The 16,555-nt window shown below is 37.4% G+C and overlaps 1 protein-coding gene across 1 annotated transcript in view; it reads left to right on the forward strand.

Annotated features, from left to right (window-relative positions):
• Nucleotides 1-346: 346 nt before the first annotated feature.
• nos1apb (nitric oxide synthase 1 (neuronal) adaptor protein b) overlaps nucleotides 347-16,555 on the forward strand; it is a 40,566-nt gene continuing 24,357 nt past the window's right edge. The window contains exons 1-7 of the mRNA XM_051701565.1: nucleotides 347-788; nucleotides 1,174-1,245; nucleotides 5,609-5,701; nucleotides 5,808-5,866; nucleotides 6,479-6,587; nucleotides 11,033-11,111; nucleotides 13,517-13,620. Of these exons, the coding sequence (XP_051557525.1) occupies nucleotides 684-788; nucleotides 1,174-1,245; nucleotides 5,609-5,701; nucleotides 5,808-5,866; nucleotides 6,479-6,587; nucleotides 11,033-11,111; nucleotides 13,517-13,620 (621 nt within the window). The 5' untranslated portion in view covers nucleotides 347-683. The remainder of the gene's footprint in view (nucleotides 789-1,173; nucleotides 1,246-5,608; nucleotides 5,702-5,807; nucleotides 5,867-6,478; nucleotides 6,588-11,032; nucleotides 11,112-13,516; nucleotides 13,621-16,555) is intronic.

The raw sequence follows: 16,555 nt of genomic DNA on the forward strand, positions 1-16,555 counted from the left end.
GTGTGTGGCCAAAATGGCAGTAGCTCCACTCCACACGGCAATGCACTCTTGTCCAAAGAAATGCTTTTACCTTTTGACCACAAGATGTCAGTACTTCATAAGTATTTCACAGTTTTCAAAAGACAGTGAGGCTCAAAAAAAAAATCTTCTGAAATCACAAGGACGCCAAATTACGAAGCTTACCTCGAAGAATGCTTGGCTAATGAATATTAATTAGAGCACAGACGTTGCATAAAGCCGCCTTTAAGGCGAATGATTGGCTCATGAATATTACTTACATCGCGCCGATGTTTCTTGTTAAACATCCTATGGTGAAGGCTTGTCTCATTAATATTAATAGATAAGCCTTCTCCATAGTAGGTCCGATGTGGAGGACCGTCTGCATCAATAGGGACAGGTGGAGTATTTAGACTGATGTCTGCTGGTGATGTTGGAATTCCAGACGAGCTATTAGGCAGCTGACGCGTCGGTGTGGTGCTTCTGCTTGGCTATGTAACAAATATTCAGCTATTTATTTATTTATTTTTAATGTAAATAATGCAGAGGTCCTTCGCGGAGGACAGCCTTTAGACAGTGCCAGGACTGCCGTCATATTTTTAAGGAGAAAACTATAAGAAATCATTGCATTCTGAGGAATAACGCGTGTTTTGAGGTATCGATTGATATTTCCATAATATAACATAATGCTGGATAAAAGTAAATATAATTTGGTAGATGACTCAATAGACCAGAGGATCCCTGCTGATACTGAAGGGCAGTTCCAGCACGGGCTCACGTTCGAGGTGAAGGTGCGTATTAAAAAGACATCCATTTGTTTATTTAGTGGCTCACACTTTACATTAGTGTACACATTACCATGTAATTAAGTTATAAGTATAGTGCAGTAGCCTACTAATGAACAACATGTGTGTAATTATTTTGTGGAACAGCTTCTAATTTAACTTTATCATTGTAATCGTTTTTATTGTTATTTTATTCTTGTGTAATATGTTTAACATGGACAATAACAGTGTGATTAAAAGGCAAACTACCTTTGCATTTGAATCTCACCTGTTGCACCTGCATGAATGCGATTATCATTGTCATTTCATTAGAATGTAATAATTTGACCATATTTTAGTGTATTTGATCTTCTTGTGTGTTTGTTATTTATTCTAACATCCTCTGCCACAGTTTATCGGGAGTCTGGATATTGTGAGACCTAAAAGCAGGATTGAAATATTGGCTGCTATGAGACGAATACGGGTAAGGGTTCCAGACTTTAACAGATGAAGTAATCTGATGTCGACCTTCCCCAGATAGCACACGTACATCTCTGAGATGTCTGTTGTAGATCTTTTCTTCTGGAAATCATCACAATCTAATAAGCATCTGCTAACAATCTAAATCATAAATGTCTCAAAGACATCTGCTGAATGTCTTATTGACATCCGAGAGGAAATGTCTTATAGATGTATTGCAGATGAGCAAACAACCTAAAAACTACATCTTCCAGATGTAAACACACACATCAAATAGACATCTGGGTGATGTATGTGTGCTATTAGGGTCATAATGCAGACATTTGATGACCATTTGAAAAAGTAATGTATGAATAGCATATCTTATGCAGGAAAGGACGTATTTTCTGTTTAAAGTTCCAGTGTGATCGAATGAAGATAAAACTGACATGTTCAGTGAGACGCATCACTGTTTACTCCTGGTGACATGTGTCTCCTGTGACTACTTATATTCAGATTTCGAGGGGATGATATATAAGTGTCATAACAATGGCAAATCAGCTCTGATGAAGACTTTCATTTGAACCATAACCTTACACTGAAACTTAACTCAAATTTTAACACTATTCTTTTGCTGCATTGCAAGCACTAGTTTTTTACTTTAGGAAATGTAAATCTAGACTTTAAAATGTTAATACTTAAAAATGTTATACCCCCAGTGTGTGGTTTTAAAACCTACCCTCCTGGGCAAAACAAATGGGCCAAGCCCAAAATGGCAAAACATTTAGCTTTTAATGGTCTCCACAAGTTATTGGTCAGGAAATTAGCAAGAACTAAACAAATGCACTCCTGGTACACTTGTGTGCCACCATTTGCTTGTTAACTTTAGCTACAGTGAACTGATTGGGCAAAAGCTGGAAACAGGGAAATTCACTATTGTATGCAAAGGTAAAATCATGATAATTATTAAAATGTTAGATATGAAATTCAAACTAACACTTGTCTGGGTGTACAACATTTTCCAAAAATATCTTCTGGGATGTTTTTTTTTCTTCTTCTTCTTCTTCTTCTTCTTAAAAGATTAGTCATTAGTTTCTGATATTCCATACCTGATGCATCCCATTAAAGGTCTGATAACAAGTTCATAAATGGAATCAGGAGTGGTAGAGCAGGGAGAGATCTACAATATGCAGGGTTGTGAGTCCCAAGGAAAAGAAGTGAGAAAATCTGCTCCAAAAAAGCAAAATATCATGCAGGTGTTGTTGTCAGAAACAAAATAGCAGGTCTGTGTCAAGCCATCTGTAGCTATTCTGAAGTTTACAAGACCCTAAAAGAAGAGAAGATCCCTATTTCTCTATCAGCTATTAAGAGAATAGGTCAAAGCTTTGAAATAACAGGTGATGTTGCCAGAAAGAAAGGATCTGGAAGGCCAAAAGCAACTTCATGCAGGGATGACCACCTGTTGAAATGTACAGTTCTCAAAGACAGGAAAAAAAGTTTACAAAAACTGTCAGCAGAATTCAAGACCTCAGAAAACAAGACTCTTTCGAGAAGAACAATAACCAGAAGGTTATCTAATGCAGGTTTTGTGTCTAGAATATGTGTTAAAAAGCCATTGCTGTCTCAGAAAAACTTCAAAGACAGAATTAAGTTTTTGGCAGAACATGGAAAATTTGGTTCAGAGTTGTGTGGAGTGATGAATCACGATTTGAGTTTCATGCTGATGCTCCAGAGAGGTGTCTTCGAAGATCTGGTGAGAAATACAATAGTGAATGCATTTCTACCACAGTGAAGCATGGAGGAAGTAGTGTCATAGTGTGGGGAGCCTTTTCAGCTGCTGGTACTGGTGAGCTGCTTCACTGTGAAAAGTCAATTAATACTTTGGAGTACAGGAGAATATTGCAGAAAGGCTTGCTTCCTACAATTGAAAAGTTGTTCTCTGAAGAGGAATGTTCAGATGTTATTTTTCAACAAGTCCATTAAGCTCATGTTTTGGCCTGGTCAGGGTCCAGAATTGAATGGGAAACATTTTTCAATGACTCATCAACTGTTTTAAGCCATCAACATTGTGGAACAACATTCAAGATGGACTCTTCTTGCTGTAAAAAGCTGTCTGCAAGTTTACCCACAAGGCTTAATCGTTTTTTTTTTTTTTTTTTTTTTTAAATCAATCGAAAAAAAGATCACATATTAAGTTAATTTATCTATTTGTTCAATTCTTGCTAATATCCTGACCAATGATTTGTGGTTAAGACCATTAAAAGCTTAATATTTTGCCATTTTGGCCTTGGCACATTTTTTTAAATTTTTTTTATTTATTTATTTATTTATTTATTTTTTTTGATCCATCTTCAAAGCAGACTGATAATTGAATTAATGAAAATGAATGCACACCCGTGGAGCACAAAGCTCATTGCTTTTTTTGTTATCCTACAAACGGTTGAATGATCTGGGCCTTTAAGCTAGAGGTATATTTTACCCTCTTATTTTACACATAGAAAATTTCAGAGAGATTGTCAATGCATGTATATGGGGATTTAGGTACTGAATGCAGTCTTTAGTCTAGACTTAAACTGAGAGAGTGAAAAAAAAAAAAGAAACCATGGGGTTTGAGGACATTAATTTGTGAAAGGTCTTTTTGAAGTAAATTTTCTCTGAAGACTTGGACATGGTAGGGCAACATAAGTTTAATGGAGTGACTATTTGCACTAGGTATAAACAGCACATGCCACACAGACACTATTTGCACTCCAGTAGTCTGGTGGAAACACAGAAATTGAAGACAAACTGTGCCACTAGTGTCGCTGCAGCGTGTGATGTAACGATGGTGTTGGATGTGCTTTTGTCACACGGATGACCAGGGTCAGATTCTGCCTTTTGTCCCACTTTTTCCCCTCCCATTTCCGGTCTCCACTATTAATATTTCATTTAATATTACTTATAATTATAAATAAAATATAAGGTTCATTGCAGTGATTTGGTCACAGTAAAGGTCGGGGAGTTGAGAGAAAGGTTTGATCTGGGTAAAAATTACCATGGTTTTACAATAGTAATATAATATATAATATATGTTTTTTGGCAGAAGCCATAGTTTTAATGCAATTAACCTGGTGTTACTACTGTAATATGGTTATTATAGTAACCATGTTTGATCATATTGGTGATACTATGGTTACTGTAGTTAAACCATGGTTGATTTATGTAAAGGAAGGTTAGGGTTAGGTTTAGGAGTAGGGATTGTCTGTGGTACTCTAAATAATCATGCTGCAGTGATGCCCCTATACTGTGTTAGTTTTTAATTAGGGGTGTAAATAGTATCTATATCTAACACTATTTGAACTTAGTGCAAAGAAGATGCTTTTGGATGCTATTTACACTTAGTGCAATGAGCATCTGCCTTAACTTAAACTTTATGGGCTCTAATATTTTTGCTAACATTAGTATGAGTGAATGGTCAAAGAATTTTCATTTCTGGGTGAACTATATGACTAAATCATAATATGACACATTGATTGTCCTTAGAATTGCTAGACCCCAAGATATTGTACTGTCGGACAAGAAGGTATGGGGTTAATCAGGTAGAAATTAAGAAGTTAGTCGTTTTCCAAGCAAACCCACTGTTTCTTCATCTCTTTTATGCAGGTTAGTATGTCTGTATTTATGACTTTGAGATTGCACCAGTGTGCTGGCAGCAGCTGCAGCACAGTTTTGATTAAATGGCCCTGCTCCATGAAAGAGAAAATGTCTCTGCAGTGTTTGGATAGATTTACCCGAATTTCTCTTTTGGGATGTTTTTCTGTTGAAAAATCAATCAATAAAGCCAGTAGTTGTGTTTCATAGTCCTAAGCAAATAGAATCGCTCGTTTCGGATGTCATCCTCTACTTTCCTCATATTTTGGTTAGAACTGAGAGCTGTAGGAGAAACATGCTTCTTAGAAACAAGCTCGATCTGTGTAAGCGAGGCATGCTAGCATTAATCAAAGCTTCAGATGAAAGTTTAGAGTCCTTTCAGCTACACTGCAGTTTGTATGGTGCATTGCCTTTAATCCCATTCCTGTGGATTTCTGTTTATATCCTTGTCTTTGATTACTCCTCTGGGGCATCTAATAGAGTTATTTTTATTTGTGGTTGATAGCTTGATATATCTGAGCTTATCTTTGAGGTAGAGTTTTCAGTAAGTTGCTCAAGATGCTCTTCCTGATCTGACTATTAAAAAAATTCCTTTAGTTGATGTAACCGAACGTATACAGGTTGATGTGGTCATGGTAAAGAATATTTTAGAATTTAAATTAGATGAAGCACATTTTAGGTTGCCTGACAAAACATCTTTACAGTTTGTGTGATGATTCACATTTTTCTGTTTACATTTGTCATTGTGTCATTTTCAGTATGAGTTCAAAATAAAGAACATCAAGAAGAAGAAAGTGAACCTTATCGTGTCAGTGGATGGTGTCAATGTGGTTTTGCGGAAAAAGAAAAAGGTGAGCCTTTCGGTTGAATTCAGGAACATCCAATTACAGTTACATTTTAATAATTAATTAATAGTACCATTTTTAATTAAAAAGCTGTGCTAAATACTTGACTTAGAAATATGGATACAGCTGGGATGAAAGCCAAATGACACTGGCCCAGGACCCAATTTTCAGGTAATGAAACATTTTAATAAGACCTTAATTAGACTAGTTGTTGTTGTTTATTATTATCACTGGAGGCATGGTCTGTGGGGGTTTAATGACCTTTTTTATTGTGCAGGCGCATGTCAAATGAAGATAATTTGACTGTGGGTGCAAAACCAGGATGTCTTCAAAAACCCCATAGTAACATAGTAACTTGTCTTCAGTTCACATAAGCAGAGAATGTTTAGCAGTGACATCATTAGTTTAATTATTTGGTTTAATTGTATTAAAAAAACACTAGACTGCCATTAACAATGTGGTTCTATGATCATTCTGAAATAAATGCATTTATTATAGCCTATGCATCGTTTTTTAAAGCAGAAACATATACTGTTAAAATGTAAAACTATTAGATAGCATTGTAAATATATACGATTTTCGACTTTTATTCATTCATAACATGTAGTGAGCACAAAAGCATTGGTTGTCCTGTGATGAATGCCTAGTGACATACCAAAGGGACTGAGTGAACGAAGGTCTGTGAAGAGCATGCTGGCCATGTTGTCATGGTGATAAGACAGTTTTTAAGGTCAATCATGGCAGCTCATTAATCCGTTTTTTTTTTTTTTTTTTTTTTTTCAGAATATTTTATGTCTCACATGACTCACAGGACCTGAAGATATTCAGTTATATAGCAAGAGACAAGAAAAGCAACATGTTCCGCTGCAATGTCTTCAAATCAAAGAGGAAGGTAAACATATACAGTAACATCAGTTATTGCCTTCTGGACTTTTGATAATATTCTAAACCTTTATTTCATTCAAGACAAATATGTTAATATTATTGATTGACTGCCCAGACATTGACCTTGAAAAATTATGGCTGCAGAATGTTAGTGATTGAGCATGAATATAAATGAGTTTGGTTCAGATTGGTTAAATTATTAATGAGTGATGCCAAAAACACTTTTGCAACAGAAGCATCAGAAACCTACAACCACTACAGCTCTTTTCACAAGCTAGCACATCTAAAAATATATTTACATATATTTTATGGTTTTAAATGGTTTTAAATGTTAAAATGTTAAATTGTAAGAGAAAAGGAGACATCCAAGTACAGAATAAATTCTACCAGAGAATACACTAAGATGAGTTGCATTTGTTATTTAGTTTTAGGATTGTGTTTTCACTGCTGTTTGCATTAGAAAAGAGGCAGGTCTTTTCCCTATTAGAAAAGACCTGAAACGTATTTTAAGGTTGAAAGTCATCAGTTGAAAATCACTCTTTAACCCTGTAAAGCCTGACATATGAAAGAATTGTCAGAAAATTTTACATTTTTATACATTAAACTGTTTTTAATACCATTAGACAATACTTCGATACACACTATCATTTACTAAATTGTTTATTAAATCAATTGATTCACTTGATACAGAGCTCCGAAAAGCTTTCTGATAACCATAATTATGTGAAATAGTATCACACTTAACTCAAAGGAATACTAATCTAACAAAACAAAAAAAAACATGTCATAACTTAAAACAACATAATTAACATTAAACGGAACTAAAAACATAACTATAACCCCAAATAACTTTTAAATGTTGATTAATAACACCCCCAAACAGTCCCCAAAACCTGCACAGATGTACCTCATTAATTATGCAATGACAACAGCCAATAGCATGTCCTCAAGCATACACAACAACAGACATTAAAGTATATTCCTAGTAAGGACTATAATTTGATGTAGCTTTAGAATCTGATATTCATTTAAATAGGTAAACGTGCCATTTTGCCCTTTGCACCAAAAAAAGTGAAAAAATTAAGATGTATGATTGATACATATAACCACTGATCACAAAAGCCCCGGAATATGAATAAAACAAGCAAGAAATGAATGAAAGTGGATGAGGGCATGCTGGCAGTCACTGCCGTTCTGTGTTGTTTGTAGACACGTGTTGAAACATAAGGAGATGTTCCGTTATACACAAGTCCAGATGTTTATGTAAGTAGTTATAACTTGCATGATATGACTTATATGATAGTCGTAGAATGACCATATACTGTTTGCACAGTGTTATCAAGCTTATTAAGTAAAATAATGGTGTTTTAAAACCTATGTGTGTTTCATGTTATTCTTCTTTCAAGAGGGAAATTTGACTTAATTCACAGTAAGACAAGACTGATATCAAAGATCAGCCATAAAGTCAGCAGAATTAGACAAAGTAGGATACTGAACAAATATTGCTTAGTATCCTATTATTGGGGATGAGGAAATAAGATTAACCCTTAACTCTTCAAGTCACACAATGTCGATGCAATATGCTGCTTTAAAAATTTGTGAGCGTTCCCACCTGAGCTGGGGCATTGCATTGGACTGCAATCATGGGCGGCATGCTCATTTGTGATACAATGGCGCCATCTAGCGGACATCGTGGGGACAGCATGTGGGGCTGCTGAGAATTGTTCACTCTCATCAGTTGATTTTCTCAATTCTTTCGAATTTTTATTTTCAAACACACATTGGCCGAAGCCTTTATTGGGAGTGTGGAAATGGTGTTGTGCATACTTTGTGGTGACACTGCTTGTGCACTTGACATTGAGTCTCTTTCCAGTGTGGACACTTGTTGAACTGAGCGCTGGGAGACACGAATTGCATTGGAAAGAACTGGTGCTATGCGACTGAACAGAGGATGGGAACCCATGGGGGAGAGTTTCCTCCTTTTGGGAGTAAGGATGGGAAAATCTGAAATCGCGTCCATGGGGCTGGCAACCCGGGAACCTAGACTCAAAGCCCCCCGAACCTGTACATCAGGCAGGCCACTTTCTTTTGGAGTCGGATGGGGTTGGGTTGGAGGGTTTCTTAGATGCGGCAGCAGCAAAGGACATTTTACCCCAGGGTTTGGAGGGGTGGGGTTGGGCTGCTGACTAGGTTGCTTGTTGCAGGGTTTAGGTCAGGCAGCGTTGTGGTAAGAACACCCAATAGTTGGGGCCTGTGCAGGCTGTACAGTGGGTGCCTGGTGGGGCGCAGATTTTCTGGGAAGGCACAACTTAAAAGCCTTGTCCTCCTTCTTTATGTTGTCGCAGCGCTGCTGCATGAGGGTGACAGCTGGACCAAAATGAGCTTGTCCAGTTTCCACTGGGGTTCCTGCAATCGCCTCTTCTCGCTGTTTGGCAGACCGGAGTGATTCAGCCACAGCGCACGTTCACTTGGACAGCCTGACAGACATTACGAAGAATGAGGTCATTGACCATGACAATTTCCTTCCACAACGTGAGAGCCCTTTTCAAAATGTTTACCCATATCTTCCATGAGTTCAGCCTTGTAGGCTGAAAGAAGGGAGGAAACATTCAGAGCTCGAACGGCGAGAGCCGACGCTCTGTACGAGCCCTGAAAAATGGAGGTAGAGAAGCGGTCCATCTTGCTAGGGAGGGTAGGCTTAGGAGGGGCAAGCAAACCCCCCTACGAGGTGTTAAGGTGTCTGGCTACTGACGGTTCGATGGTGGGGGGTCACCCATTCCGAGTGCGGCCATATCCTTCACCTCCAAGCCAGAGGGACCATGCTTAAGGTCAAGCGGGTATCTCCAATAGTGCTTCATGTGCTTAGCACACGCAGGAAGAGTGAACAGGAGCTGCTTTCTCGGGAACAGTTTTCCATCATAATCATCCCTCTCCTGATCTGCGGCATTTTGGAGGGCCGGCCATTCGATGTTGAGCCGAGCGGCCACTCGCTCACACACCTCGAGGAGGATGGCATGCGGTAACACCACCAAACCGCTGCCTGGCTGAGCCTGGGGCGACAGGATGGCTCATATAAAGAAACACCGGGGTGGGAAGTTTCTTTGAGTAAAGAAGCCTCAGTTTGGTTGGCCCAACTGAGAGAAAGTCTGGGGGGCCACCAGAGTTGCAGCATCATCGCCATTTCCCCCATCCGAGTCATCATGCTCGAGTTCACTGCCTTGAGTAGCAGCTACTTTGAGCTAATAGTTTCCTTGGCAAGTATATACAATGTCTACAATTTTCAGGGAAGGAGAGAGCTTCCTCTGCATGTTTGAATCCCATGCACACAACACAGAAAGGATGGGAATCTCTTGCTGCGATAAGCGCTCCGCAGGTGGCATGGCATGCTCGCAACTGCTGGTTACCGGTGCAATCAGGTGATGTGGGTTTGGGATGATCCATGCTACAGAAAATCTCTGAGTAGTAATCCACCGAAATAACAGGCGGTTAGCCCAAGATGCAGGGAAAATAGCAACGAGGAAAGGCAGGCAGCTGTAAAGAAACACGAAGGCCAGCAAGCGTGGTTGACCAGAACTCCTTAGGCAGTCACGCCTGGTGAAGGCTGATCCAAAGATGTGTCCTTCTACAAACTGTTGAGTGAGAGCTAAATGTGAAAGCCAGTCGAGCTGTGAGTATTCTGCATAGAGGTCGCGCGAAGCAAATGTCAACCGAGAAAAGTAGCACGTTCAGGTCCTTTTATGCCCTCAGGTAAGGGCGCGGCCTTACAGCAAAATTGGACACGCGCTCCTTTCTGTCATGGCAGACTTGGTGCAATTGGATGCTTCTGCAAAGGTCACGTGTGTATGCCCTTCCTAGAGGTGGATCTCGAACACAAGATGATGAAAGAGAACGTAAAGTCTTCAATAGAGCTGCAGTGAACCTGCCTGTATGCATTGTTTCCCACACACAGTATACCATACAAAAATTTAACTTTAAAAGAATGAACAAACTGTTTTCAAGACAATTCTCAATTATTCTCAATTATAAAACTTTTCAGGTAGGAGATTTTTAATTATAAACAGTTTATCTCTGATTTCTTTCAGCCTTTTTCTATATGTAAGAAAACTGATGATGTAGAAGCTGGTCGATTTGAGTCTTTTTGGCTTGGATTTTGTTCACAGCATCAAGGACCATCTAAAATGAAATAATCCATCACTTTGACAGCACCACTATAATGTGGAATAGATTTATGAATGTAATGCTCACTCTCTCTCCCTCTCTTTTATATCTTTCGCTCTCTTTCATAAATTTCTCTTCCTCTATGATGTGAATTAATTCTTCTGTCTCTCCCTAACACAGCTTTTCTGTCACATATCTTATGAACACCTACAGATGTTTACTTGCATGTTGAAAAGCAGTGTTGACATTTTCAATACACCTCAGTCGCTTAAAGATCTAATGTCTTTCTCTCAGAGCCAGGCTATGAGGATTGTGCGAACGGTGGGCCAGGCATTTGAGGTGTGCCATAAACAAAGTCTAGACAATGCTGATGGTGAGAAGAAATTGAGTGACGTTAACTCACAATTGATTGCATCAGATATAAACCACATATCATCAGAAGCTTATCAATTATTAAACTGATTTATTTATTTTTTGTAGGGGACAAATTTGACTAGTCACAGTAGATCATCAACATCATAGTCATTCTCTTTGTCATCATCATCATCATTATTATCATTATATATAATTATCAACTATAGTTGCATGGCATCTTTATTTATTTCTTTGAAGTTATGTACTGTAACTAATGTGTTCAAGGAAATATTGTCTTTGGAGGTATGCTTTATACAGTTGAAGTCAGAAGTTTACATACACTTAGATTGAAGTCATTAAAACTCGTTTTTTAACCACTCCACAGATTTAATATCAGCAAACTATAGTTTTAGCAATTTGTTTAGGATATCTACTTTGTGCATGACACGAGTTCTTTTTCCAACAATTGTTTACAGACAGATTGTTTCACTTTTAATTGACTATATCACAATTCCAGTGGGTCAGAAGTTTACACTAAGTTAACTGTGCCTTTAAGCAGCTTGGAAAATTCCAGAAAATTATGTCAGCCTTTAGACAATTAGCCAGTTAGCTTCTGATTGGAGGTGTACTGAATTGGAGGTGTACCTGTGGATGTATTTGAAGGCATACCTTCAAACTCAGTGCCTCTTTGCTTGACATCATGGGAAAATTAAAAAAGAAATGAGCCAAGACCTCAGGGAAAAAAAAAATGTGGGCCTCCGCAAGTCTGGTTCATCCTTGGGAGGAATTCCCAAATGCCTGAAGGTACCATGTTCATCTGTACAAACAATAGTACGTAAGTATAAACACCATGGGACCATGCAGCCATCATACCACTCAGGAAGGAGGCACATTCTGTCTCCGAGAGATGAACGTAGTTTGGTGCGAAAAGTGCAAATCAATCCCAGAACAACAGCAAAGGACCTTATGAAGATACTGGAGGAAACAGATAGACAAGTATCTATATCCACAGTAAAACGAGTCCTACATCGACATAACTTGAAAGGCTGCTCAGCAAGGAAAAAGCCAATGCTCCAAAACCACCATAAAAAAGCCAGACTACAGTTTGCAAGTGCACATGGGGGCAAAGATCTTACTTTTTGGAGAAATGTCCTCTGGTCTAATTAAACAAAAATTGAACTGTTTGACCATAATGACCATTGTTATGTTTGGAGGAAAAAGGGTGAGGCTTGCAAGCTGAATAACACCATCCCAACTGTGAAGCATGGGGGTGGCAGCATCATGTTGTGGGGGTACTTTGCTGCAGGAGGGACTGGTGCACTTCACATAGATGGCATCATGAAGAAGGAAAATTATGTGGATATATTGAAGCAACATCTCAAGACATCAGCTAGGAAGTTAAAGCTCAGTTGCAAATGGGTCTTCAAAATGGACAATGACCCCAAGCATACCTCCAAGGACAACAAAGTCAAGGTATTGGAGTGGCCATCACAAAGACCTGACCTCAATCTGATAGAAAATTTGTGGGCAGAACTGAAAAAGTGTGTGAGAGCAAGGAGGCCTACAAACCTGTCTCAGATAAACCAGTTTTGTCTGGAAGAATGGGCCAAAATTCCAGCAACTTATTGTGAGAGGCTTGTGGAAGGCTACCCAAAATGTTTGACCCAAGTTAAACAATTTAAAGGCAATGCTACCAAATACTAACCAAGTGTATGTAAACTTCTGACCCACTGGGAATGTGATGAAAGAAATAAAATTTGAAAAAAAAAAATTATCTATTATTACTATTACTATTATTCTGACATTTCACATTCTTAAAATAAAGTAGTGGTCCTAACTGACCTAAGACAGGGAAGGTTTTCTACAATTAAATGTCAGGAATTGTGAAAAACTGAGTTTAAATGTATTTGGCTAAGGTGTATGTAGACTTCAGACTTCAACTGTATGTATCTATCTATAGTACATGTGGTGAAATTACCTCATGCATCCTCTAAAAATCACCTTGACACCATTTGGTTAAAAGTTGTGCAAAAATGGCCCAGAAAAGTAGAAAAGTGTTAGTTCTGACTTCTGAGAAAAGGTGAAGCACCATTTGTAGGTTACACTTTTGATATTTTGTTTTCTATTGCAATGACATTCATAAATTAAGTGTGCTCAAGTGTCCATTCCTTTTTGGGGTCACTAGTTTGATATGGGGGGAAAAAAATCACAAGTTTCACATTTAGCTGGAATTCAATTACCCTTAAACATCCTACCAAATAACTTATAACTGAAGATACTTGCAAGATGTACTGTATGTTTGGTATGTTTGATGACATAAAAATAGCTACAATCAATAGATCTATCTACATATATTGTATTTTTAAAGATGTGTTTATCCTCATCCTTGTGCATTATTAATTGAAATTTTATCTAAATTTGCAGCATGGCTGGTAAAAGGAGAGGAGGAAAAAAGCAAAGAGGAGATTGCAGGTTCTGGCAACACCACTGAGAGATCAGACCATGCTTTCCCAGAAAAAGACGAAAAGGTAAAATGCTCTACCTGACATTAAAGTTAATATGTGAACAAGCTGCCTCCTCCCACAGAAAATCAGGAAGTAAATGATGTCAAGTTGTCTGATTTTTTTTCCTGATAATTTAGATTCTGTTCATGTTCACTCTATTTTATGGTACTATTTACCTTAACAGATTCAGACTTTTACGCTTTTTAGAAGGAAACTATTAATGAGGAAACTGAAGTTCTGAAGGATTGTCTTTGCAAATATAGCCCATGGATGTGCACGAGTATGACAAAAATGGATTTTACCTCTTGTCTGTTATTTATAGATGCTACAGCTCGCTGATCCCACATGGTTTTATAGGGCAAAAATTGGGCCATGAACACAAGAATAGGGCTTAAAAGATGGATGGATAATTATCAGCCAGTTGTCTGAGGTTCAGTTAAAATATTCTTTAGAATCATACAATAATTATTTTTCAAATTCTTTTTATTTTTTCATTTAAAGCTATGTTTCTGGGTTTTATATAAATGTATGTTAGTTTCAAATAAGTCTGCTTTTAGTTACAGTCAGCTACAGTATGATGGGAATTACTAATAAATTATACATTTCATAAAACACATTTTAGTTGCTTCCAGAGTTTCAGCCTAACTTTAATGAATAAGATATGAAAGATGTCACTGCTTACACATATTAGATCTCTGGGAATTTGTTGACAAATGGTTGTGCTATCACTGTGTTTAAAGCTTTCATGTATTTGTAATGATTTAAAAAATGAAGTGCTTTGATACGACTGAAGTTGTTTACTGATCTTTTCTCACTTTTAGAAAACATTTTAGGCCAGTTTTTTCACTTTCTTAAAAAGTTCCAATGGGCTTAAGAGTTTCATAAATCTGTGTGAGTTTTATTCAGTTTTTTAGTGGAGTTTCTTATAAACAAACCTTTAGGCTAAGTCAACATGAAATAAAAAATGACCCTATTTACTTTTTTAATACACATTACTGGTCTTATTTTGCACAATTCGTCAATGCACGTAAAAAAAAAAAAAAAAAAATGTTTGTCTTCATAATCAAAATTTCATCAAAATGCAGTAATTTGCTCCGAAATGACTTTCCTTTTCTGCTGACATCACCTAGGCCAGTGATGCCCAACCAGGGGTACCCAGGGGGGACATAAGTGGTAGTGAAACGAATTGGATTTAGCTTTGTTTAACCTAAAATAATAACAAAAAAAAAAAATAGGTATTAGGGCTGGGTAAAACTCTATATGCTCCTAATATCGATCCTTAAAATCCCAAGATCAATCTTTAATATGAGAAGTTAAGCACCTTTCACTGCATGTTGCAAGTAAAAGTTTGGTGTAACTTGTTCTGTGTAATGTGTCCAAAGACGAGATACATTTGTCATTGATAATGTCTCTTTTAATACCCTTTCGGTTCTTTATTGTCAGTTGTTGATCGAAAACAACAAAAAGAAACATTTAATTCTAATAAAGAAGCTGTGCAAACAAGGGCAGAGCTACGGGTGGGCCTGATTGACAGATTGACAGCCAGTCAGATCCTTGAAAATAAATATTTGTTTTATAATACATATTTTTACTTTTAAATGCTTCAATAATTATTTTACATATGATTTGTTTTGTCAAGAGTTTCATTAGAACTATATCCTAATATTCATAAAAATAGGTGATTCATAACTTCTGCTCTTCCATTGCACCAATTCTGTGTTCCACGTTGGCTAGCAGCTCTCTTGATGGTAATTCTTTGTAGCAACTCTATTTCTGGCTAAATAGCTATCTATGACCCAGTTTAAAAAAAAACAACAACAAAAACACATTGTAGGTGCTACTGGTTGTTTAAATCAGTTTTACTATCAGAAATAATCAATAATTAATTGTTATTAATTATGGAATAATCAAATAACAATTAAATAATTAAATAGTAATTAAATAGAATTTAACTCATTAAACTCTATTCTCGGGGCACCACTCTTTGAAAAGAGAAAAATGATAGCAAGTTACTGATTGAGTCTCATAAAACAAAATCTACCCTGTAGGTTGAGTATCTTAATTCTTAATCAAAATAATCAAAAAGGGGAAAACTAGTTAAATTATTGGTATACAAATCTAATAGTAATCTAGTTACAGTTAGTTTCTAACACCAATAAAATAATAGTACTCTGAGGTAACTTGGGAGTTCTTCACGTGGCGGAGGTTAGCTTCAACACAATATTCAAACAAAAACAAACAGGAGTACTTATTATAATATAACAAGATTTATTATAATCAAGCAGTAGTGAACACAGCCAATACTATCCGAATATAATCAAAAAAATAAAATCAAGGAAATCCTAAACTAACAGTGGAGCTATATGCTAATGTGTGTGTGTGTGTCCAGATGTGGTAACAAAGGAATCAAAATGGAGGATCAGGTTCAAAATGGAGGGTTAATCCAAAGTGGAGCTGATACCACGTGCGGGTGGAAATGAGCGGACACGCAAAGGAACTGACGAAACAGGCGGGAGAATTTGGTTCACCAGCCTGAGTCGAACACAAACCGTGGCGCCGCTCACTCAGTGAATATCAGTGAGAGAGAGAGAGAATGAGAGCGAGAGAGAGAGGAAAAGTGCATGCAGTTAAGTTAAGGGTAACCGCTCGTAACAGCGGGACTGAATTACTAGTTCAAATCACTCAACAAATCAAACGTAACCCCAAAAGAAACTAAAACAAATCTCCCAACTCGAAGCAGCGAGCAGAGTTTAACATACAAATATACTCAAAACTTCAGCATTTAGAATCACAAATACGATTTAGTTTCACAAGAAAAATCACAGTTTCTAAACTAAATCTGCCCAGATATCAAGCCTTACTTGGGAAATCCTGTGTGATTTCAGTAGGGTTGTCCGTTGGAATTCCTGTTGCATTGAGCGGTCAGGAGAAACGGTCTGGATGGTCCCTTGTCTTACGC

The sequence above is a fragment of the Myxocyprinus asiaticus genome, chromosome 6, assembly GCF_019703515.2.
Source record: "Myxocyprinus asiaticus isolate MX2 ecotype Aquarium Trade chromosome 6, UBuf_Myxa_2, whole genome shotgun sequence".
Classification (NCBI taxonomy): Eukaryota; Metazoa; Chordata; class Actinopteri; order Cypriniformes; family Catostomidae; genus Myxocyprinus; species Myxocyprinus asiaticus.